This window comes from Talpa europaea (assembly GCF_964194135.1).
Source record: "Talpa europaea genome assembly, chromosome: X".
NCBI lineage: Eukaryota > Metazoa > Chordata > Mammalia > Eulipotyphla > Talpidae > Talpa > Talpa europaea.
Genome location: NC_140081.1, coordinates 5462643 through 5486862, shown reverse-complemented (window position 1 = coordinate 5486862; position 24220 = coordinate 5462643). Strand labels below are relative to the sequence as shown.

The 24220-nt window shown below is 46.6% G+C and overlaps 1 protein-coding gene across 1 annotated transcript; it reads right to left on the bottom strand.

The window, feature by feature from the left end:
- Positions 1 to 958: 958 nt before the first annotated feature.
- On the bottom strand, positions 959 to 23534 carry OFD1 (OFD1 centriole and centriolar satellite protein; the record flags this gene model as incomplete). Its single annotated transcript, XM_084258181.1, has 18 exons — positions 23430 to 23534; positions 21838 to 21974; positions 21369 to 21542; positions 19362 to 19468; positions 17734 to 17853; positions 16107 to 16180; positions 14877 to 14968; positions 13737 to 13926; positions 12470 to 12600; positions 11922 to 12033; positions 9496 to 10110; positions 8915 to 9041; positions 7633 to 7733; positions 6529 to 6651; positions 2475 to 2629; positions 1634 to 1771; positions 1053 to 1120; positions 959 to 1010 (listed from the first exon to the last, which is right to left on the bottom strand). The coding sequence occupies exons 1-18, from the start codon at positions 23524 to 23526 to the stop codon at positions 959 to 961; spliced, it is 2613 nt and encodes an 870-aa protein (XP_084114307.1). The 5' UTR covers positions 23527 to 23534.
- Positions 23535 to 24220: the final 686 nt, after the last annotated feature.

Below are 24220 nucleotides of genomic sequence, written 5' to 3'. Positions count from 1 at the left end.
AAAAATCATCCAGCAGGATGGAGAGCAGGAGATGGCCCATCGGGTGCCAAGGCTAGGGACAGGCTGTCTGTAGGTGCGGGTGCGAGGGCTTCTGTGCTGTATTTGAAAATGTCACAGTACCTACATTTCACACGGCTGGTAAGACCATTAAGCGAGTTAACACAGATGAAGGTTTACAATTATACCTGGCACAGAGTAAGAGCTCATTAAATTCTACCTTTTCTCTTCATCACCATCTCAGAAGAGTTTGGTTGTTCCTCAAGAAAAAGATGTCCAAAGTAAGAACAGAGGCAACACTGAACCATCCTTAGAGCTAGAATGGAAAAGCCTGCATCTTTATGTTCAGGGAGCAATCAGGAGAGTATTCCAGAAGACTGCCTCCTGCCTGTTTGACAGCAGGCCTGCCTGTTTGACAACTTACAAAATGGAATATGACCAAAACAGTGAGTTTTCAGACAAAAATGGACCCCCCCCAAAAAAAAAAGGCCCAGCTCATTCTAGCCTACTAGCCTACTGAAAGGCTGAATGAGAAATGCCGAGCTGTGACCCATGGAGACTATTTTTGATTTATACACTATAACACAACTAAAATTAGGAAACCAAACCACATTGGTTACATAAAATTTTTATTGAGCACTTTGTCTTACAGCAGAGAGCACACAGCCCTGTGGTTACGTTACGTGAAGCTGGGGGCACCCACGGTCACCAAAAGTCATCTGCTTCCTCTTGAGAAAAGCCCGTGACACTAGTTAGGGAAAGACACATTCAAACATTTTGTGAGTTGAAAAAAAAAAGTGTGAGTTCTTGCAAGTTTATTCAGGGAACGCTACAAAATTTCATTCCTTCCCTGGGGGGGTTTGCCCTTGCTTACAGCTTGTATCAGAAGCAATTTCATACGTTAAAAAACAACTTTTTTGAAATCAGTAACTTGGAGTCAATAGTTTCTTGCAGACGACCCTCAAGAGCTGGCCATCAACCCTGGCTGACACCACCAGCCCCGGGACACCCCTCTGCCAAGAGCACAGGGCTGGGGGGGGCCATGGGGGCCATACCTCCCGTCCTTCTCGCTAGATGGCAGCGTGTCCGCTTGGGAGAGGTCCTGGGCCGCCTTCCTCGAGTTCTGAGACGAAGGGGGAAAGGAGGGCTTTGAAATGAGATAGACGAATCCTATCAAACGATTTCTAGGTTTTCTGAGAACTACTTTTGAAACATATTTGTAAGTTAAGAAGTCCATGAAACGCAGCAAGAACATGAAAATAAGCGAGCCAGCGCGCAGTCTCGACACCCACAGCGCCCCAGACTTGGATAAAAATAGTAACGTTTGCCTGGACCGATGCATTCATTACTCACTGACAGGCATGTTTCAGTCCATCTCTCTTATTCTTGAAACAGTCACCCCAACTTTTACAACCTATCAAAATCTCTTCAATCTTTTACCCCAGAAAAGTGATGACATTTCAGCAGGAGTTTAATAGAATTAAACGACTCAAGGCTCCATCTGAACTCTGGATTTTCTATACTTGTATCATTTTGTCTCAAATGGAGAAGCCAGATTTCTGTCCCAAGGTTCTCAAATACACCACACTGCCCTCGCACCCCCCACCCCCGGACAGCCCGTGCCCCGCCGTGCCACCTGGTCCGCCGCCGCCTGGTCCTGGCCCTGCTGGATGATTTTCATGTATTTCTCTAGAGGGTTTTCACTGCAAGCAGATTTCTCTTTCACTTCTAATTCCTTTTCCATTTCAATCTTCAAGGACTCTTCAATCATCCTCTATGAAAAAGGTAAGCACCAAAGTAGGAGACACACAAATACATTTTTAAAACCTTTCAAGAGTGTGCAAAACACATGGTAACCTCATTCACATCCTTCCAGCGCGAGCCTCACGCCAGGAGCGCTGCGTTCATCTGAAATGGCAGCCACTGCTGCTGGCGGAGGCAAGCGGCCCCATCACCTCAAGGAAGGGGTCCCCCACCCAGTGAGGAGCTTCAGCCGCCCCCTAGCCAGGAGCGCGGGGAACATGCCCGTGGAAGGCTCACTGACCAGGGACACTGAGGCAGGGGAAGTGCAGTGTGAGCACCTGCCTGGGCGCAGGAGCAAGTCAGAGAAGGCTGGAGGGGCCCCAGAGGGCAGGGGGCCAACGGGAGCCACCCTGGGTTCTCTAGTCCCAGCGTGGGGACCTTGGAGCCTCTGTGTTATGGCCCATTCACAAAGGGAAGACCTAGAGCCCAGCACAGCCCACTCCTTCCCGGGCTTTTCCAGGCGCAGAGGGGAATGCGCGCTGACAGGCCACACGGACGGTCTTCCCTCGAGGCCTTCCTCAGGGTTCTTAGAAAAAGAGGCTCAAGATGCTACAGGAAGCGTTTACAAGTTAGCTACTGCTCCTATGGCTTCAGTACACACTAAGGATGCCTCCTCCCCGACAGCGAGGGTGGAGAAACCAGTACTGAGACTTCGCTTGACTTGTTCATATTACCCGTTCTTGATCCAGTTTTTCTAGTTCTCTTCGTTCCCTTTCTAGAGCTTCTTGTCGTTCACTATGCCATTTTTCTTCTCTCTGCCTTCGTTCCTCCGCTTTCTGTTTCCATATGCTGTCTTCCTCCTGCTCCTCAACTTGTTTCTCGTCTGTGTCTAATAAGGCAGGAAATAAAGAACGAATCGCTTCCAGTGAGACTTTTCAGAGGCGCATGGGACCAGTTTTGCAGGGGGCCTTGGCAAGGCTCAAGGAGGCTGCTGGATACTTAGCCGACTGCTGGTCTGCGCGGAGCGGCTGGTCCAACTCCCCCGCCCCCCAGCTCCCATTCCCACTCCGAGCCGAGCCGCGGTTACATTACTGAGATGCATGCAAGCCCCCTGAGCGCAAGCACCTCCACCCCCTTCCTCCAGGCCACGCTCTCATCCTCCCGTCTCCTCCCCCTGCATCCTTACCAGGGCAAGCCCTGCATTTCTGCCTCTGCTTTTGAGCCTGATCTCTCCCTGTCTCAAGAACGGTCACTTAACCAGTGGTCTCCCTTTCTTCACACAGATTCAGAACTCTTCCCCGCAAAGGCGCGCTAGGCTCTCCTGCCCTTCGCCGTGGCCCCTGCCATCCTCCAGCTCCTCCCCACGCCCTCCAGGCTGCTCCCTGGCTAGGATTTTAGCTTGGCCTCCTTCCTGATCATGCCCACGTCTTTTTCTCGGGCCCTGATCTCTCCCCCACCTCTCATGTGTACCTAATGAGTTCCCCGCCACCAAAACATGGAAATCCCACGCACCGGCTTCCTACCTGCAGTCCTCACGTCCCTCCCTGTCATCAAGCTCTCTACACTGTGTGCTCTTGGCCCCTGGGGCCTCCTCCTCCTCCTGCTCCGCTGCCGTGTGCTGCTGGGCTGCACCATTGCGGTTCGGCTCCCGGTGACCGCTTACCTGCAGCCACACTCACCTCCTCTTTGTCCACGCCCCTCCCAATGTCAGTCTCTGCCTTCAAGCAACCCGCCTCCCTCACCTGCCTGCCTCAGCACCACTTGTTGGCTCAGAGAAGACCTGGTCTTGTTGAGCGCTGGCTCTGCCCTGGGAGGGAGCAGACCCATGCAGCCCAGGCTCCGGCCAGCAGCCTTCTCCTCAGGCTGACTCCTGACATCACCCTCACCTCTGCGTCACGAGCGTCCATCCCGACACACTGGCGAGTACCTGAACACGGCTGGGTTTCCTTACTCTGGGCCTTGCTTTCACTGTCTCCAGAAGCCATGCATGCCTGTCCCCCCTCCAACCCAACTGACTAAACGTAAATGCCACTGCTCTGTGGTCCTCCTCACTCCTAACATGGCGGGGCCCTCCCCAGCACTGGACTGCACGGCATTGTGTGTCTGCCGCGCCAAAGCGCCTTTGGCTTCTTCCTACTGCAGTGGGTCCCGGGAAAGGCCCACACGGTGAGTTTCTCTCTAGTCCCCACAGCCCTGGGCACAAGTGGTTCCCACAGGCTGGACTAACCTCACTCCCACAAGTGTGCTTGCTGACCTTTCTCTTCCAGCTGTGGCCCAGAACCTCGTCTTTCTCCCCTTGAGCAATGCTGGAGGTAAACCCACAGGTTCACCAGGGGATTTTCTGCTGTGCCCTGGTCTAAGTCACTAGCAGGCACCAAGTTCATTTCCCTAACAGGCCACACAGTTCCCTTTATTCTCTGTGGCTCCTGATCCTGGTCACGAAATTCAAATACCAAGCAGAGGCAGCTGCTCATTACCACAGGCAGAAACGCAACCCCTTCGCTGCTGTGGGGAAGGTTTCCTCCTGAATGCCGTCGCTGCCGTGCATGGCCGCACTCTCAAACAGAGCCCAATTCTGGAAAATCAAGGAGAAAGGGCTGCTTCCTCGCTGTGGGCTCTACTGTAGCTGCAGAACAGCAGGTAGAAACCTCTTTGTATGTCAGAGCAAAAACGAAAGCAGCATTTCCACTGGGTACCTCAAATAGAGCCAGTTTTGGCCTCTTATTTCCCTTTGTACCCAGATGATGAAGTCAAAAGATGACTATAAGAGAATTTCTCTATGGTCAAAACATGAAATACTATTTAGGAATTATTTTGAAAGCCATTATTACAATCTACTATCTGCTCCACTGGCTTTCCTTATTCGATGATGTATCTTTACCCCCTACTTACTCGGTCTCTGCCAAATGACTGCTACCAGATGCAGGCAGCCACTGTGCACCCCTCCCCCTCCCCGGCCAATCCCTGTCCCCACTGGGGATCAGGTTGGCTCAATGAGGTAAGCCCAGCTCAGGAAAGTGCCAACAAGCACAGAAAAGCCTCTTGGCCAAGTCTTACTGCTTTTCAAAGCAGATTTACTCTGGAATCAGCAAAACCTCTAGTTTCTTTTAGCAATTCTTCATATTCTTGGGTCCTATGACTGAAACCAAGAAACTGCCCACAAGAGGCTTTGCAGAGAACGTTTTCCTGATGTCTAGGAGGGACTAGCGGCACTTTTACTTGAGGAATTTCCTTCCAACTTGGAGGAATAAACACTATGGCCCAAGCAGAAAAGGACCTGGCTGTTGGCAGAGCCCTGGAATGAGGCTCAAATCCCCCTACAGCTCCCCTCCCTTCCTCCACATTGGAAGTGGGTTATCTGAAGAAGGTAAGAGGAAAGAGAAAGCAGGCCAGTGAAGAGAAGTCTGAAGATCAGTTTCCTCCAGCGTCTTAAAAAACAAACAAACCTGAAATATAGGGCTTCCCTGGTGGCACAAGTTGCTAAGCACAGCACTGTGAAGCTATCTGCAGCCTCTGCAGCACGAGTTCCATCCCCAGCCAGCCAGGGAGCAACGCACATGGCGTAGCAGACCTCTCCTGCCTCGCCCGCTGCTTCCCTCAGCAGTGTATCTCAGTCAGTCTGCCTGTTCTGTTCCCTGCTCTGTCTCTGGTGAATCTTCTCACCCCCCAACACCTCTGGCTTACACCAGTTCTTGTATGCATAAATAAGTCAATCTTTTTTTTTTAAGATTTATTTTTATTTATTTATTTATACAAGCACTGGGTACAGTCAGAAGCGCGGGAGGGTGAGAGAATTCACCAGAGCCAGAGCGGGGAGCAGAACAGGCAGAAGGACCGAGGTACACTGCTGAGGGGAGCAGCGGGTGGCAGAAGAAGTCTGTGCGCCATCTGGGACCCTCCTCCAGTGGCCAGGGAGCAGCTGGGGATCGAACCAGCGCTGCAGAGGCTGCAGGCAGCTTCACAACCCAGCGCTCAACCGCTGCGCCACCAGGGAGGCCCCATAAATAAATCTTTAAAACAAAAAAACTGAACGGTTTCCCCGGTGGCACAGCGGTTGAGTGCTAGGTTGCGAAGCTGCCCGCAGCCTCTGCAGCACCGGTTCTATCCCCAGCCGCCGGTGAGGGTCCCACATGGCGCGCACACCTCTCCTGCCGCCCGCTGCTCCCCTCAGCAGTGTACTTCATCAGTCTGCCTGCTCTGCTCCCGGCTCTGGCTCTGGTGAATTCTCTCACCCTCCCGCACTTCTGACTGTACCCAGTGCTTGTATAAATAAATAAATCTTTTAAAAAAAAAACTGAAATATAAAGGTTTTCCTGTGCTAATGTTTTGAGGCAAAGGAAGCAAAGAGATAGAAAAAAAAAAACAAGTGTACACTGTCACAACATGTTAAAGTTGTACAGTGGGTATCAGCTATAATTTCCATTTTCCACCATGACCTCTCAAGATGCTAAGGTTCTCTGGAGTGACTTTTACAGAAGTATCTTGAACAAAAGGTCACTGTTCTGTCAGACTCTAGGCAACTAAAGAAACACCTTTTAAAGCAAATGGTACAGAAAAATGAAATGACAAACCTTTCTTTCACAGAGTTTTTACCTCAGCACTGTCTTTACATGTTCAAATTGAGAGTTACTTCAGGAAGTGTCTCTAAGGATGACAACACCCCAACCAAGCCTTCGAATAATCTACACTTACAGTAAGTCCATCAATGACACATGAAATGATTGACAGAGCACACACACAAACTGGCTTTCAGCAGGTGGCCATGCTATTTATTAAAGACAAACTTACTTGCATAGTGACAGGAGGTAGGCATGGCGGCGGCGGCAGCGACAGGGGCAGCATCCATGTGAGGCATGTCCCCAGCAGGGTGGAGCCTATCCACCTCAAACTGCCTTGGCACGCTCCCTGCATCTGCACAAGGAACAAGCAGTGGCCTGTGAGTCCCCAACCCTAGCAGCCAGACAGAAGTGTGCTTCCCTGTGGGCGTGACTTATCGCGGGACACTTCAGTTTCAGCCAAAGCAACTAGGCCAGTCCTTCCCTATAGCAAACAATGCAGCTGCTCGCCGATATGTGCTTGTACTTGATAGAATGTTCTTACACTTCAAAGAATTAGGTTTTCAAATTAGATTTGTTACCCAATAGGAAAAATTCAATGACAGAAGAATTCACCTGGCCGGTGATAATCATTTGATTTCTATTTAAATATCAATAGTTTAAGTTAGTTACTAAGAATTTATAAAGTCTCTCATTTAACTGTTCAAAAGGTTGTACTTTTGGACTTGGTGATGAAGATCACCAGGCTAAACGGCTGGTTGAATACAAATAAAAGGACTTCTCAAGCTGGAAGGACCTCAGATGGACTTTCCACCTCGATTGTACATGGAAGTGGCTCCAAGGTGACCACTCCGAGAAGGGTCCATAGCCCAGGGATCAGCCTCTAGACTCAGCTGATGTTGAGTCACTACCACTCTTCCAGGAAGAGTGGGCTTTCTACACCTGAGACAGCCAATAGAATCGGTGTAACTTAAAGAACAAAAAGCTCACCATCTTCATATCCCACAAAGAGGGGAAAAAAAAAAAAAAAAAAGAAAAACATCACTTTAAATGTGAGGCAATTCCAAACTTGGTAAATGAAGTTAAGGAATCACTATGTGCTTAACTTAGCTGCGACTTTCAAATAATTACTTATCTCGAAAATTTTTAAACAAAAATTCAGACACAACTCTGAAAATATTTGATATAAAAATAAGGCAACTTGTGTGTCTGTGGTTTTATAGCGAAATACAAATGTCCCAATTTATAATGCTTTGGTTTTTATAATGGCTGTTTCATGAAAACTAAGCTTTCTACATTAGCAACTATAAAAATCAGTACTTATATTTGAACTTACAGTCAAAAGACAATTCAAATTCCTCATTGTCCTTAAAAGTCGACTTGTCTGGATTTGAAATTTCACTTTTGTCTTGAAGTTCAGTTTGTCTTTGGTAAAGACTGGAATGGAAGAATAAAATTCACGAATGTGAAGGTAATAAAGTTAAACTCTCAGTAATGTAAGCCAATGGTACCTCAAAAAAAAAAAAAAAAGTAAAACCCAAGAGCATAGGGTGATGATTTGAAAAAATGCTTCAGAAAATTAATTTTTCTTTGGCTCAGAGAAAAAGAGCCCTGTCATGCCAGAGGCACTCACCGCCCCAGCTATGGATATGGGTGAGGGGAGCACTTGCCCCAGCCACTGCTCCCCCTAACCACACGGTGCTAAGCAGGCCCTCCCCTCCTTAGTCAACAAAGAGTAATGTTGTACTCTCAAAGCTAGTGCTGGGAGCTGATTTTTAAGACCCAGAAACATCTCTGAACAAAACTAGTGCTGCACCCCGGCAGCAGCGCCGGCCCGGGTGTTACAGTGCCCGAACTCGGCACTGCACACCTGCTTTCCTTGTGCTCCGCCACAAGGAAGGGCGATCCAAACACAGCACGTCTCCCTCTCCCAGCATGAGGGGCACAGGCGGCAGTTCTCGCCTCTGTACAGCAGACCAGAAGCACCTTGCTCCAATCCAGGCTCTAGCCCAGGAAGTGAGGAGTCAGAATCTTCCACCACGGGGACCAGGCCCAGGCCGACTTTCATGCGTGACTGGAATCCCGGCCTGGGAGACCCAGAGTCGAGCGTCTACACACATCCATCCACCCTGCTTCAGCAATCACACTCGAAATCCTCCCACCCCTTCAAAATTCATTTCTGTGACATATAGATTGGAGCCTTATTTATTTTATTTAAGTACCAAAATGTCTTCAATTGACTTTTTACCAACATGAAACTATTTCAGGTTTAAACTGAAACTTACATGCTTTTACAAAAACGTGCTTTCATAGACTTTACAAGTTGGGTGTTTTCTTTTTATAAACCAAGCCTCCTCATGAACTATAAAGATGCCCATTAATTCCATAGTGCATATTTCTGTATGTCCACTTCAGCAAACATAGGAATTACTTATTTGCTAAAGAGAATCTTTTTTCCCCAGATAATTCAGATGATTCTCAAAATTCCCATGCAATCCTCCAATCTGACTGCAAATTCTTTACTGCCACATGGTTTTTAATGTCCCCTGAGACTACCCAACAGGTATTGCCCACATAGCGAACAAGACTCAGCACAGGCTGTGCTGCACTGTGTTTACCTGGCCTTCAGCTCCAGAGCACTAGACAGCAGGTGGATGGAGGGGCTGTGCCTGGAGTCAGCTGGTAATGGCGGGGACGTCCTGTCGGGACCAGGAGTAGGGGAAGCAACATGGGATTGGACCAGAACTAAAGGGAACAAGGAACCAGGGCAAGAACATTAGCGATGACATGCAGAGGACAGCAACATGGTTTCTAAAGGGGTCTATTACTTTGAAGATAAATTCTATTATCCTTACAAATAGCTGAGTAGGATGGATAAAAGAGCCACAAAATGAATAGTCCGAGCACCTAGTGAAACTGCTGTGACAGCACCAAAATACAGAAAACTGTTCAGCAGTAAAGAAATCCACGTTGCTCTCTGAACACCCCTCTGAGTGCCCTGCCAAATGCTGGAACTTGACACCACCCCATGCTTCCCTCCTCCCCTCCGCTATGCCTACCCTGAGAGACTATGCAGGGGCTAGGCCTTCCCAGGCCTGGCCCACCACTTCCTGTTGTCCAGGGGTAGCACGGACTCAGGCCAGAGGACCAGATCCACCCTTGGCCCGGGCACCCCACCACCCTTTCTGCAGCGGCTCACCTTCTGGATACATGTCGCCATCAAGGCTCCTCTTGGCCTTTGGGAGGGGAGTGGAGGAGAGGCGTCTGGAGGAGGCACTTCTGGGTGGTGAGGCCGTGCTTCCCATCAGCGCTTCAGATGCCATGCTCTTGTCCCCTCCAAGCACGCCCTCCGTGCCCTCTGGAGGCAGCTCACAGACCACCCTGCCCTCTGCAAAAATACATCTTTCGGGAGAACTTGAAGCCATGTTCTTGAGAGTTCTCAGCAACTGCAGGGGTGACGGGCTTTTGGCTGCTGCTGGGCTACTGGTGGGTTGTTCACTGATTCTCTGACGGTAATTTTGGAAAGCCTTCCCTAACCGCTCAGCCTCCTGGTCGAGTGCTTTCACCTTAGCCTTGGTGTTGACGACGAACTCCAGGTCCGAAGCAGGGGAAGAGCCCTCTGTGCTGGCATTGGGGTAACTTGTACTCTTTGACGAGACTGCATTCACCATCAGCTTTTCCTGTTCCAGAGAACTTTTCAAGAAGTCTCTAGTTATATCATGTTCATGAGGCACCACCTTGCTACTCATGAATGCACTGACGGAGCCATCTAGGAGGGGCGGCTTGGAGTTGCGGTAGACTTCATTCTCGAGGGCTGGGGGTTATCAAGGGAGAGTGTCAGGGTGAGGGGAGGCCGAGATGCACTCAATACTTCTTACATGAAATAGTAAACTTGCACATTAAGCAGTTTCTGATGTGGCAGTAATGACAGTAATTAACATTATCAAGAGCTTCTCTGTATCAGCTGTGGCTCCACAGCCTGCCTTCCTAACGCAGGTTATTCTTCACTTTCATCTGTTATGTACTTTCTTTTCAACATTTATTTATTTATGCACACAAGAGCTGGGGTACAGGCCAGAGACTGGAGGGGTGGTGAGAGGATTCACCAGGGACAGAGCGGGGAACAGAACAGGCAGACTGACTGAAATACACTGCTGAGGGGAGCAGCGGGCGAGGCAGGAGAGGTCTGCTGTGCCGTGTGGGTTTCTCTCTGGCTGGCCAGGGACTGAACTCGTGCTGCAGAGGCTGCGGATCGCTTCACACTGCGGTGCTTAACCCCTTGCGCCACCAGGGAGGCCCCCTTGAGCAAAAAGCTCTGAGGACTGAAAGTGCATTCATAATTTATTTCGTAGCAAAACCTAACCAGACCTGAACTCATCTGGTTAAAAATTTGACCTGAACTGATACAAACCCATTATAATCTTCAATTGCTCCACCCAGCATGGAAAGTCAGACAACTGGTTGCAAAGTAACGACCACGCTCCCGACAGATGGTGCCCCGTCCTCCAAGCCCACAGCGCTTGCACACGTTTCCACAAGGGGATGAGAAGGTGTGGTCACAACAACGCTGTGGCTCAGAACTCACTGCCCCTTTCACAGAGGGAGACTGAGGCCAACTGAGGCCTGGTCAAACAGGATGCAAAGTGTAGAGCGGCTATGGTTTCCTAAAGCAAAGTCAGTCCACACGTCAGCTGCTCTCCTGCCATGCCTCCACCACGATGTTTCAAGAGAGGTTCGCGACAGGCAATGCATGCGCTCAAAAGGTTCCATCCTTGAACTGTTTTTCATTACAAGAGATAACTATGATTTCAGTCATGGGAGTTTGACAAACAGAATTGTTGAGTGAAAATGAAGATCAGGAGAGCAGAAATAAGAGCAACATGAAACTACCACAGGGGGTAAGGGAACAAGAGATGGAGGAGGAGGGGTGATGCACAGAAGTGGCCTCTGAGGCACAGTGGGCGGCACCAGGGCCACAGGACGCTCTCCCAGAGGAGGAGAGGGTGGCCACACGCATCTGCAGTGAAGACGTGCAGTAGAGCCACAGCAGTGACCATTCCCCAGGTGTTTGTGTGTCCCAGGCCGCTCACCACGGCACGGTAGGTGTTATTATCCCCACTACAAATGAGGAAATTGAGGCCCCAGCACATGAAAGGAACGAGCGCAGGCTAAACGGCTTATTTCCAAAATTGGGTCCAAATGCAAATGCAGTTTCTGATTCTAGCAGCAAGACTCTTCTTGCTAAGGCCACCCCCGCTTCACCCACAGATCTGGACATCTGTCTAGGAAGACACAGAACCACTGAATAATCCCCTGGTCTTACTATCAAGGTAACATACTAAAGTCTCGGCCCAGGATGAACTGGGGGACTTCTGTGTCACCACCACACCTTTATTTGAAGTTTGAGGCTCACCCAAGATATGGCATATCTGTGAAAGCAAGTCACATTAGCTGATGGCCTAGTTGGTGTTACTGACATGGACATGGAGTTCTGCTTCTAAGATGACACATATTCCTATGGCTTTCCCCCTAAATGTGAATTACTAAACAGTCAGTGAATAAGGAACATTAATTTCCACAAACCTGAGAAGCTTCACACATTATATATTAAAAAATGTCACTCACCTGTCTGAGCTTCTCTCAGTTGCAATTTTAAATCAGCCACCTGCATAGTCAACCTCTTTACAGAAGCATCGTATTCTAGCATTTGGGCCTTCAGCTGTACAGAATGCTCAATCTGAAGAGGTTAGAGAAAGAAATCAATATAAAACCAACCACAGCTCACTTCATAAAAAAGGAACGGTTCTTTCACGGGTTTATTCTTGTTTTGCTAATCTGAGATGCTTTACACCCATCGCCCAGTGTCTATAAAATAACAGACATGACACACACAGTTTCCACCTTCTTTGTCATTCATCTCCAAGAAGAGCTTGTCCAGGGCATGCGGCAGGGGAGGCTCCAGAGACACCCCTCATGGTCGCCACTACCAGCCCTTGAAAATCTTGTGTCCTTGTGTTTTTGCTTTCCCTTGGCTCTTACTATTCAGATGAAAAAGGATATGCCTCATGTAGCTGACGTCAGGATAAAACTGGTGTGCTGTCTACCAGGTCCATACATCTACAACATGAACTGCCTCACACCCAGGGGAGCACCTCACACCTGGCCATACTCACTTCACTTTGCAGCTGTTTTTGCAGAGCTTGTTTGTGGGTTTCAAACTCCTTATGCTCATATGCTATAGCATTCTCTGCTTTCCTTAGTTCTTTCTGAAAAACTACCAGTTCAGGAGATGGCTTAGCTAGGCCTAAGAAGATTAAAAGAAAAAGAAAAAGCTTGCTCAATACCAAACAGAAGTTCTCTCATTTCATTTAACAAAGGCATATGAAGAGGTTTTCTACTATTCTTTCTTTTCTTTATAGGCACACAATTATTTATTAAATGGACTAACAGCAATCCTGACTCACAAATTCCTGAACAAAAAAACTGACTGCACTAAAGGAAAACTTCGCTACTCTTCAGAGCCCTATTCTGCATGAAAGCATTCTTTCAGATGCTCACATCAACCTGAACGTCCACCCCAAGCATGCAGGGAAGGCACAGAAGGAGCTCTCCCCATCAAAACCTGTGGAGACATGGGCCTCCCTGGTGTCACAAGGGGTTAAGATGCAACCTATGAAGCTATGCTTCACGAGTTCGATCTCCAGCCAGGGAGCTACCCAGATGGCACAGCAGACCTCTCCTGATTCATCCGCTGCTCCCCTCAGCAGTGTATTTCAGTCCACCTGTTCTGCTCCCCACTCTGCCTCTGGTGAATCCTCTCACCACCCCCCCATATCTCTGGCCTGTACCCCAGTTCTTATATGCATAAATAAATCAATCTTAAAAAAAAACCTGTGGAGACAGCCCCAAGGGTCAGTAAGACCTGCACATTTGTCAGCAGTGCCCTGGGGTCCAGGCAGGAAGTGGAGGGTGTCCCCAAGTTGGGTCACTGGAGGATCCTTTAATAATAGGCAAGTGACACAGGGTAGCTGCAGTTGGCTGTGACTCCACAGACTGGTGTCAGGACCCCGCTGTGTCACTCCTTGGGCCAAGAAGGCCAGGGAGGGAGCGAGTCCCAGAAAGGGAGAGCGAGCTGGAGGAGGCAGAGCTCCAGTGAGGGGGTGGGGCCGGCCCAGTCCACAGTGAAGGGTAACAACCACCTCAACCTCAATCTCTCCATTTGCTTGTGGGGGCCCCCAGTGGCCAAACCTCATCAGCAGTCAGAGGGTGAGGGGACTCTGGCATCCAACAGGCAGATCTGTACTTTTTATACAATGAGATGCTGAGAATCTTAATGCTAGAAAATCTTCTCAACTGAAGCTCTCCTCACAGTTACAAATACATCTGCAAACCTAGTACACATTATAAAAACATGCAAATTAGGGGGGGGGAAGACTTAACGGTTTAGGAGGTGCACATTTTCATTTCTACTTTCTTCCAGTTGTTGCTTCAGTAATTTATTTTGTGCCTGAAGCTCCAGTTTCCCTTCCTTCAGTGATGAATAGTCACTCATCTCTTCAAGCTTTTCATTCAGCAGGTGGTTTTGCTTTGTTAGAGCCATGAACTTGTCTTTGACAGATTCTAACTCAAGCTGGAAGTGAAAGAGGAAAACTTGCATTTGAATGACTTCAGGGCGCTGCTTAAGTAAAAGCTGGCAGGCTGCTGGCAGCCCAGCGTCACAATTCACTTACGGTCACCTGACAGAGGTCTGGGCCGTGCTGGGAGATGCTGACCCCGACAGTGCAGGCCCCCTCTCGCCCTAGTGTCAGGGCAGGGGCAGCAGATTCCTGCAAGTGCTTCTGGTTCAGATTATCTGGTTCAGATTATCACCCCATTTTCCAGATTATAGTAGTATTTCTTTTAAATATGAAAAGCTAAGGTATCTGTGGGGTGCTTACCTCTTCTTAGTGTAGCTCATGTTTGGGTACAGAAATCTACAAAGTTGTCAAATCAGTCACAGAGTTGCAAAAATACATTTCATGTGCAGACTATATTTTGAGTATCGAAAGTTCCACGTCTGTCCTTTTAAGAGCAAGCACACCAATGAAAGAACGTAATGGTGGCCTGTGAAAAACAGCTTTTTGTTTTAATCAAAAGATCCCAATGTAACGTAAGACAGGAATTTTTACCTGCTGTTGACGGGAAGGGAGAAGGGGCTGAGCTACAAACTGACATCAGTCAGCTCACTCATTCAATTCCCTCAGCCACCACAGGATGTGCGCAATACCTCAAAGTTTATGGTAAAGGAATCTGAGGGTCACAGAACTTGGCCAAAGACATGCAAGTAGTAAAGGCAGGAGGCAGGATTCAAGCAGGACTCTAGGCTCCCCCCCGAAGACATGCTCTTTCTGTGCTACCCAGATGAAATGAACTACTCAGATGAAATGAACTACTAACTTAAATCCAACAATTACCTTCTTAGTCACATAATAAACAGCCCAAACATATCAAGAGGATGATTTCAGATGTGTATATATAGCTCAAACTAAAATTTCATATATTGTTTTACATTTTCTTCAAAAAACCAGGCTTAACAATTACCTCAAGTTCCTTCACACGATTTACAGATAAATTGAATTCCTCCTTTTTTGAATTAACAGCAGCGAGCTCCTCTTGCAAATATGTAGCTTTTTCTAAAAGAATCAACCAATTAATCACATTTTTCTAATGAATACAAAGTCATTCAATCATTTATGGCCAAACAAAAAAAAAAACACACACACGCAAAACAATGGCCAGTACACCAGACCTAATGACCATTATTTCATTATCTAAAAGAGCAGATGCTGGGGTCAGAACATCGGTGAGCAAGTAAGAAATAAGCCCTGTTACCCAACAGGTGGTGACAAGTTCATTGTAACTGCTACTTCAGTGTAAGCCTCTTCCTGCTATACTCTGACCAGCTTCCCACATCTGCTCAGAGAAAAAGGCCCTCATGCAGACAGATCTGAATTTCCTTAAGGACAGAGACTTGGCCTCTTAGGATTTTGTAGTAACTCTTTTGTCACTTCCATGTCACCTACCATGTCTACGTAGATATATCAAAAAATAATTTGCTGAAGATACAAAGGCACTATTTCCTAACAAATATTAGCCTCTGCAAGACAGTCACAAAAGGAAGATCAATACGCTGGGTAACCTGGCTGGTCAATATCAAGAAGCCAGCCCCGGCTTATTCGCAGGGATCCACCTGAAATTTCCACTGAAGTTGAACTTCTTGACACAGGTGAAAGTCCTAGAACATACTGAAATGTGAAACACCTGAAAGACTAGAAAAGTCTCCCACTTTCCTAATCTCGAGTTAATGCATATGAAAGCTTAGGAGGTTACAGGTCAAATGAAGATATCCAGAAACAAAACTATATTAGAAGAGAAGAAACCAGGTCACAGAGAAGTTAAAATAAAACTTCACAAAAGTCAAGAATGAAGTCTCTCACGGTTAAGAGTAATTGTACTGATGACAGCTAAGTTGCTGCTGCCTTCCTGACAGTCACAGGTTGATTTATCAAAGTATACTGAAATAAATTTGGATAAAATCCTGCTGATAAAAATCACTGATCTTTGTGAATATACAAAAGGTTAAACATGCAGGTTTGCAAAAACGTAGTGAAAGACTTGTAAAATTAGGAAGGCCAAAACCAGTAATTTTGTATGAACAATGAGGTGTAAGTTATACATTTTTTAGAACACAGAACAGCCCCCACTCAGCAAGTTAATAGCCTGTGTCAGAACTGAAAGGTACAGACACCCCCACCCCCAACCAAGAATCACCTTTACTCTTCCTTTCATTCTCAATCAGACTGTTAGTTCTGCTGATGTAGTCCTCCTTCAGTTCCAGCTGATACCTGAGAATCAGAATGACTGAAAATGAGTTCCTTGTCACTGTCCACACACTGGGGCACCAAGGGGCACATGACAATGCCTCAACTTCAGACTGGCTGAGCAGGAGGGCCAGAGGCCCGACTTCTGAATGTGAGAGGTCTGACGAAACCCTGTTGCAATCCTAACAGCTGGGTCCCAAATCTCAATCAGAGAAAATGAAGCACCTTTTCGTGAAGCTGCCAACAGCATTTCTCAGTGGTTCCTCTCTGTGTTAGCAGAGACCACTGAGTTACATTTACACTGAACACAACAAAGTTCCAAATAACAGCTGGTCACTTCCGATCCACCAGTCAAGACTCCCCACCTCCAACCAGGATAAGAACTTCTGGAGCCTCCTTGGGTGACCTAGAGGTTGAGTCTCAGGGCTATCACCACTATGGCCTGAGTTCAATCCTGGCCAGGGAGCTGACCCACATGGCACAGCAGACCTCTCCTGTCTCGCCTGTTGCTCCCCTCAGCAGTATATTTCAGTAGATCCGCCTGTTCTGCTCCCCACTGTTTCTGGTGAATCCTCTTACCTTCCCTCCCCACCTTTGGCCTACACACCAGCTCTTCTACGCAAAAATAAAATTAAAACAAATATAAAAGAACTTCTGCCCTCGGGGGCTGAGCACTGTAGTGAGGGCCAATACCAGCTGCATTACATAAGGATTAGATACCAAAAGGCACATTTTCATGGGATTTACTTCTCTGCACCAGCTGTTACTAACTGGCTTTCTGGCTCAGAGGTGGGAGAAAGGAAAGAGCAGCATTCCTGGGGTGAGTATCCTCCAAACTCCAAAAGCTGCAAAGTCATACACCCAAAGCCGGGCAACTGACCCCAATCAGCTCACGTTCCCCATGGTTTGTAACATTAACACCCACTCTTACTCACTTATCCCTCAAGTTTAATGGCTACTTCAATGTTTGCTATTATCTTAGAGGAGCTGACATGCAATCAGTAGATAAAAATCCATCATTTCAGAAATGATACATGGAAAAGGGGAAAGGCTTCTTTTTCAATAAAATTCTTTTAAAGAACCTCAAGAAATCTTCGCAGCTACCATGTAATGGAGTATCAGTGATAAATTATGAGCAAGGCAATAAAGAGAAGCCAATGAATCATGTCTTCACTATGCACTCAGCAGTATAATTTATAAATCGCTAGCTATCCTCATCTTAGCAGCATCTGAGTGGGCCAGAGGAAAGGATAACTTAAAGTGATAATTCAGACCTGATAGGTGATCAGCTATGCAAGCTGCGCGAGTCACAGACGCCCTAAAAACTAAAGCAGATCACAGGCTGTCAACAAGATTAGAGAAGGTTTTAGTAAGAACAAACAGAGGGTGCTATTCTTTATTGTGTATCTTTTAAAACGATCTTAATTCAAATACTCATGGAAAAGGCCAGGGTGTCGATGAAAACGTGTTTTTTTTAACACTAAGTTTTGCCATAAAGTGTTAGTTTTCATCAGTGTCACCACAATTCCATCCACTTAATTCAACCACATCATTGCTTTCAAAATTCAAACAATTACCTTAGAAGTTCATTTTTGAGCTTTTGGTCATAGGTCTCCTCAAGGCTCTTGATATTCAGCTCCCGTCTCTTGAGTGCATCATTCACGCTCTTGTTTTTTTCTTCCTGCATTCTCTGGGCCCTGCAATTAGCAAATATATATACAGCGAAGAAGAAAACTACAACATCTGAAGTCATGAATTTAGGGGGGAAAAATGACATGTTTCTTAGCTCCGCAGACTGAAACACTTATGTGAGTGTCCTTACTAGAAAGTGATAGAAAGAGCCTTGAAGAGCCAGCAGTCCGCCACCTATTTTACGCAGTGAACTAGTTACACTGAATCTGAGTGAGCAGATGGAGCTATAGCGGTACCTGGCTGGGGGAAATGTGAAAGTGTCAAGGCCAAAGTGAGCTCTCACAAAAGATGCCCGTGTAAAAGTGTTACAGCTGACAAATGGTCATAATCATTCAGGGGAGAAAGAATAATGTATTAGTTACAAAGCTACAAACCAAATTTAAGTTGGCGAAGTTAAGTGCTTGCTACTTCTAGAATACTGTTTGTACCTGTGGGATGAAAATGATTAGCCCATAGAGTAAAATATTCCACTGAATATTGAAGTGAGCGTTGAGAGATAGAACAAAAGATAGGGGAAAAAAACACAGAACTTCCAAATACCAAAGAATGGAATGACCTTCATAAGGAGGTCTCACATCAATCACAAAACTCGACCCAGAGCCAGGGAAGTGGGTGCACAGGTAATTGGTCAGGTGACCATGAGAAGGGCTGGCGACCAATATCCCAGCGAAGGATAAAGGCCCGATGTGTCAGCGCCCTCTGCTGGCTAATCAGTGAAGAAAAGGAGCATCTAGTTGGCGCGTGTGCCCAGAAGGGAAGTGAATAGGAAAAGCGGAAAGGAGTGAATTACCTCCGCCCAAATCTGGTTTTTTCTTTTCTCTCTCACAGTCAATCTACTTTTCCAGTATTGCCCAGAAAGTAACGTAGACAGAAATCGGATGTACTGAGTCCATATAAATGGGAAAACAACATTAATGAAGAGGGACACACATTCTTTAATGAAGTAAGATTCTTAAAGTATCTGGAAGTATCAATACACAACAGAGCCCAAATGGCAAAGACTTAGTTCACAAACAGGCTGGTGAGCTCACAATTAAACCCAGATAAGATGTGAAGGAGAGAACATTTATAAGTCTTCAAGAAAAAGTAAATCTCACACATACCACGAGAAATAACTTCACCCAGCACAACCAAAGTGGCGGCACTTATGCCCTTACTGACGGCGAGCTGGGCGATGTGGCACCCGGCTACTTGAGGTGCAGCCACTGTTGCATGCGAAGCTGTCGGTGAACAGCAACACCAAGCACAGGACTTCCCAGACCACTGTGGACCCCTCACATTGAGTTGCCTGCTCTTACTGTAGCCTGATGATGGTATTTGGCTTTTCATCCTCATGTCTAGTAGTTCAAAATTAAATATTGTTTCTCTTGCCCTGTGCCTTTTAAAGCTAGGTGGTTATCACCTTGACAAGCAAGAACTCAACATGGCCACTAACATGAAAATATAAAGACACATTTGGTATCTTTGGAATTTCAGCCACTCTGAAAATCCAAAACTCACATGCGTTACTTACAATTCAAAAGCATCAATTCTTTGCTTCAGGTCTGCTTCTCTGCCTCTTAGCACATCTATATCTTTTAGTAGAAGCTGCCTTTGAGCATAAATTTCTTTTGTTTCAGTCTGTGGAGGAAAACATCAACTTTTAACAAGTAAGCTAAAGAAAATCAAGCAGATTTGAATTCATACACTGCTTGGTCAATTCCAGAAAACAAAGTACAGACATTTAGACTAATAATTTTACATACAAGAGGCTCCGGTTTGCAGTATGTTTGCCTATTTCAGTTACACAAAAATTTACTCTCCCCCAATGTGTGTGAAACCACATTACCCTATACTCTTAACATCCCCTGTCTAATTATTCCACTTAACTAACATCTCTCAGATACTTAAAAATTTGGTAAATTCTTCAGCCAAGGGGACAAAAACCCTGCGCTTTCAGCAGTACAACTTCAAAAGAGCAGAATTCCCACGGTTTTGTTGTTGTCTGAAAGTTTCAGTTCACAGGTCATTCTGACTCAGTGGTAGCAAGTGAGCAGACGGGCCACGCTTCCACCCGAGATTTACCGAAAACCTATCAGGTGCCAAACTGCACACCAGGAGCGGGACATACAAAGAGACTAAATCTCACAATTCAGTCAGACAGAAACAATCACACTACAAACTGAAGATTTCATAACCAAAATACATAGACTTCATGGCAGGAAGGCGCCTGGGTGAGCCGGTCATGGGCGCCAGGGAAGGATTCCCCAGGGTCGGCACTCAAGCGGACTCGGCAGGACAGGGAAGAGGGGAGGGCGTCCAGGTATGAAGGCACAGGGCTTCTCAGGAGGGTGGCCCTCTTCTCCCCAGCTGTCAGAGAATATCAGTTAACAATGGGGGTTTGGGTCTGCTAACTCATTGACCTGAAGATGAAGTGCTAGTCTAAACATCATCTATTCATCTCAAAGGCCTGTGCTGCCCACATTTGTTCTTGTAGCTAAAACAGGGCCAAGTCCCAGAAACGCTATCCCTAAGTGTAGCGGGGTGCCAGGTGTAAGTAACCAGACCTTACTAAGAAGTCCCCGTGAGGGTGGTCGCTGGCAGGAGGCCCTACTTTCACCACCTCCTGCCATGTGGGTAGGCTTTGGAAACTGCCCCAAACCAAGTCTGGTCTAAGACTCACCCTTGAGAAAGGAACCCGCTTTTCCTAGAGGAGCTGCACGTGCTCTGCCCCTGCGACGCGCACTCCCTGCCCACCCACCTCCCACCGCCTCCAGGCACCGAGCCACCTACTGCGCTGCTCTGGCCCAGCACTCCCTCCAAGGCAGCACGCCGCACCTGAACCCTCCATCTGCAAATCTGTCCTCGTGGGTCCATCCTTATTCTTCCACCTGACGGTACTTCCACGCCTGGCCTGTGATGTCTTTGAGACGGCTACTGCCTCCCAGCTCCTCTAGGTTGACAGCCACCCACCCTCCCTTGGGGTTCCCTTCACCACGGGGCCCCAACCGTGTCTAATTAAATGGGCTGCTTTTCTCCAATTAAGCAAATTCAGCTCTATAAAGCCCTACTTCCCAGCACCTTTCTGCCCTGGCCGACCTTACAAGTCCTCCCAAGAGCTAGAAGAGAATGACCGACCACCTATAAGCGCTCGGTGGGGTTCCACAGCGACTCCAGGCTGCCCCTCTCAGCTCTATCAGTCCTGCCTGCTGCCCTTCTTTTACCCCCAAGCACTAGCCACACCTCCAAGCCTCTCCTCCAGCTGCCACCTGGCCCTCACACCTGCTCCAGAGCGAGCTCGGTCGTGACAGCGTCTCAGAGCCCAGCATGCACGCTCACATCTGTGGTCCTCTCCTTCCAGCAGTCTTGGAAGGAAGCCATGTGTCCTTGTCAAGGCCGACCCTCGCTTATGCTCCTGACCCCAGCCAGTCCCTGCCCCTTCCCTAGGCTGGTTCCCTGGATCCTCTCGCTCCTGGACCCTGAGCCAGTCTGCGAGCAGTGACAGGAAAAATCCTTCCATTAAATGATTTTAAAATATTACCTCCTGGTGCTTTTGAATTCTCTCAAGGGACATCTTTTCCCGAGAAATGATGGCTTCGGATTTTGCTTGACAAGCTCTTTCAAATTCATTCCGCAACTCGGCTAATTCCTTCTCACATTTTCTTTTCTCTTCCATTTTAACTTTTCCTAGTTCAGTTTCTTTAAAATACGCCAACTGTCGATTGATCACAAATAATCGTAAATACCAATAACTATCTCAAAGAAACAGTAACACTCTCTCCACGGTTAGGTTTAATATTAATGCTGACTAAATATATTTAATTCATCTTTAGCTTCACTTCATTCACTGTACCAGGAGGCATAAATGACATTAACTGAGAAGAAAATATGAACAACAATGTAGTATCACATTCACCAAGGAAGATTCTAGATATTTTCCCATATGCTTAAGATAAAGAGATTGTAAGCAAAGATATCACACTTAATAACAGCAACGAGGCAAAGCTTACCTTATGAACCATTTCTGCCCGAAGTTGCTTTTCTATTTCTTTTTTATACTCATTTAGCTTCATCTCCAAAGATTCTAACTTTGGATGTTGCGGGTAACTATCTGCAAAGTGATCATCGATACGCTGAAACTTCTCGGCTGGTAAAAGACAGCACAGGGAAGAAGGGTAGAGAAATGTGCTCAGATGAACAAGGCCAGAGCTCTGTCCAAGAGCAGAGAGTACACTCGCGGGGAGGGAAGGGAGGGGTGCATGCCATTTACTTCGAAACAGCAAAACCTGAGAGACTCGTGGGTGGACAGTTAAGCGGTTGAGCAAGGAGAATGCGAGTCACTGTGGGAACCTGCAGTGCTCACTGTAAACAGTCCCGGGGTTTTCGTGTGTTTAGATGTCCATCATAAAATGTGGGGGAAAGGAAGCAAGAGTTTAGTTTACGTCAGAAAATGCTGGCATCTCTTCCCAGACTGCAGGTGCCAAGGTGGAGACTGTGGTTAAAGATGACTGACACACTCCAAACACTGACCTTCAAATGGGTCAGAGAGCACATGCTCCAACTCCTCCACTTAACAGAGAAGGCACAGATGCCTGCAGGGTTGACGTGACTTACAGGGCGCTGAGGAACTACCTAAGGACATAACTAGGACAAAAGCCAGGTCTACTGATGGGCTCTCACTCCAGAGGACCCAAAGCTCTCAAACCAGTTGTGGACAGGAAGCTACCATGCCACGGAGCACACGCCTGGAGCACCAGCTCCACCAGGGCAAGCACTGAAACCCCCCAAAGAGTAAGCAGAGAAGGCGGCTGGCAGAAGTAGGTAAAATCTTAGCAGTAGCTTGTCTTTGGCAGATTGAAGTTCAGACATGTTTTTCCATCTACTTTTTTTTTTCAGAATAATGATAATGATAAAACAGCATATCAAAATTTATTGGATATATTAAAGCCTGTAGAGGGAAGTTTATAGATGTAAATGACTAACTTAATAAAGAAAATTCTATACACAATTACCAAAAGGTCCTCTTTAAATCAAAGGAAAAAGAGGAGCAAAGCTAAATCCAAAACAAGCAAACCAAGGAAAACTAAATAAGTCGGAAATGAATGAAATAGAGAAAAGAGATACAATACATAAAATAACTCAGTTTAATGTGTTCCATTGAAAGTCCAATGAAGCTGACATATTTTCAAGTAGACACACTAAAAAAAGAAGAAAAAAGAACCAAACTTTTTGTGTATGTAGTGAAAGAGGGACTTTATGCGACCATACAAAAATAAAGGGAATTACTCTGCAACTGTACTACCCAATACATCCTAGCCCCAAAGAGCCACTGAGAGGTTCTGTCCAACACCCAAGGAAGAATGGGGAGCTGTGGGATCCCCAAGTGATTTGGAAAGTGTGGCCCTGGGGCTTCTGAGGGGGAGGGAGCAGCACCAGCCCCATCTCTTCTAGCAAAGATTCCAGAAGAACGGAGCGCCGCTGCCACCTGCAGGCCACATCCCTTCCTATCAAGAACATGTAATATAGAATACAACGCATCAAGTCATTTCCTTCACTCAAAAAGAAAACGGGAGCGGAGATTATGGAAGAAGGCCAGCATTACCAAGAGTGTCTTTGCCGGCAAATGGCGCTGTCTGAGTTTCCACATCACAGCTTGCTTTAGTCTGGTGATATTCTGCCAATTCTTTTAAAAAGTGCATGAGGAAACCTGAAAAACACAATGTGTTTTTAGGTTTCCAATTTTCTTTCATTCAACCACTGCTCAATCACTGTTTATGCAATCTATAACAGTATCCTTTTTTTTACATTATAGATCTTTTAAGATTTAAGGTATGATACAAAACGTAGAAGCATAAGAAGAAGTATCTATCAATCCACAATATAAAAACTTAAAAAATATGGCATGAAATAAAATGAGATAAATGCTACACTGGAAAAAAACATTTGCAACAACATGGAGATGAAGGATCAAAGAATTCTTACCAATCAGTAAGAAAACAGGAAAATGGGGCAAGGCATGAAGAGTTTACAGGAAACAATGTTTACTTATCAAATAAACATGAACAAAATCATAAAATGCAAATACTACAGAGAGACAAGAAAGCACAGTGCAAAACAGGGCAGCACGACCCCTCTTCTGCGTGTGTCTTACTTAGATCCAGACTTTCACGCTCATCAACTTCGTCCTCGTGGGATGAACAAGCCGCCACTAATGCTCACTATCAACATCACGTGAGCTGAGAGACTATGGGCAGGCATTTCTACTTTTCTTTTACTTTATACCCTTCTCAATGTTTGGAATATCCTTTTAACCATATCAATTTTATTAGAAGTTTGTTGTTTCTTAATACAGAGTTGAAAGGACCCTGATGCTTCTGCATCAGCCAAGGAAGG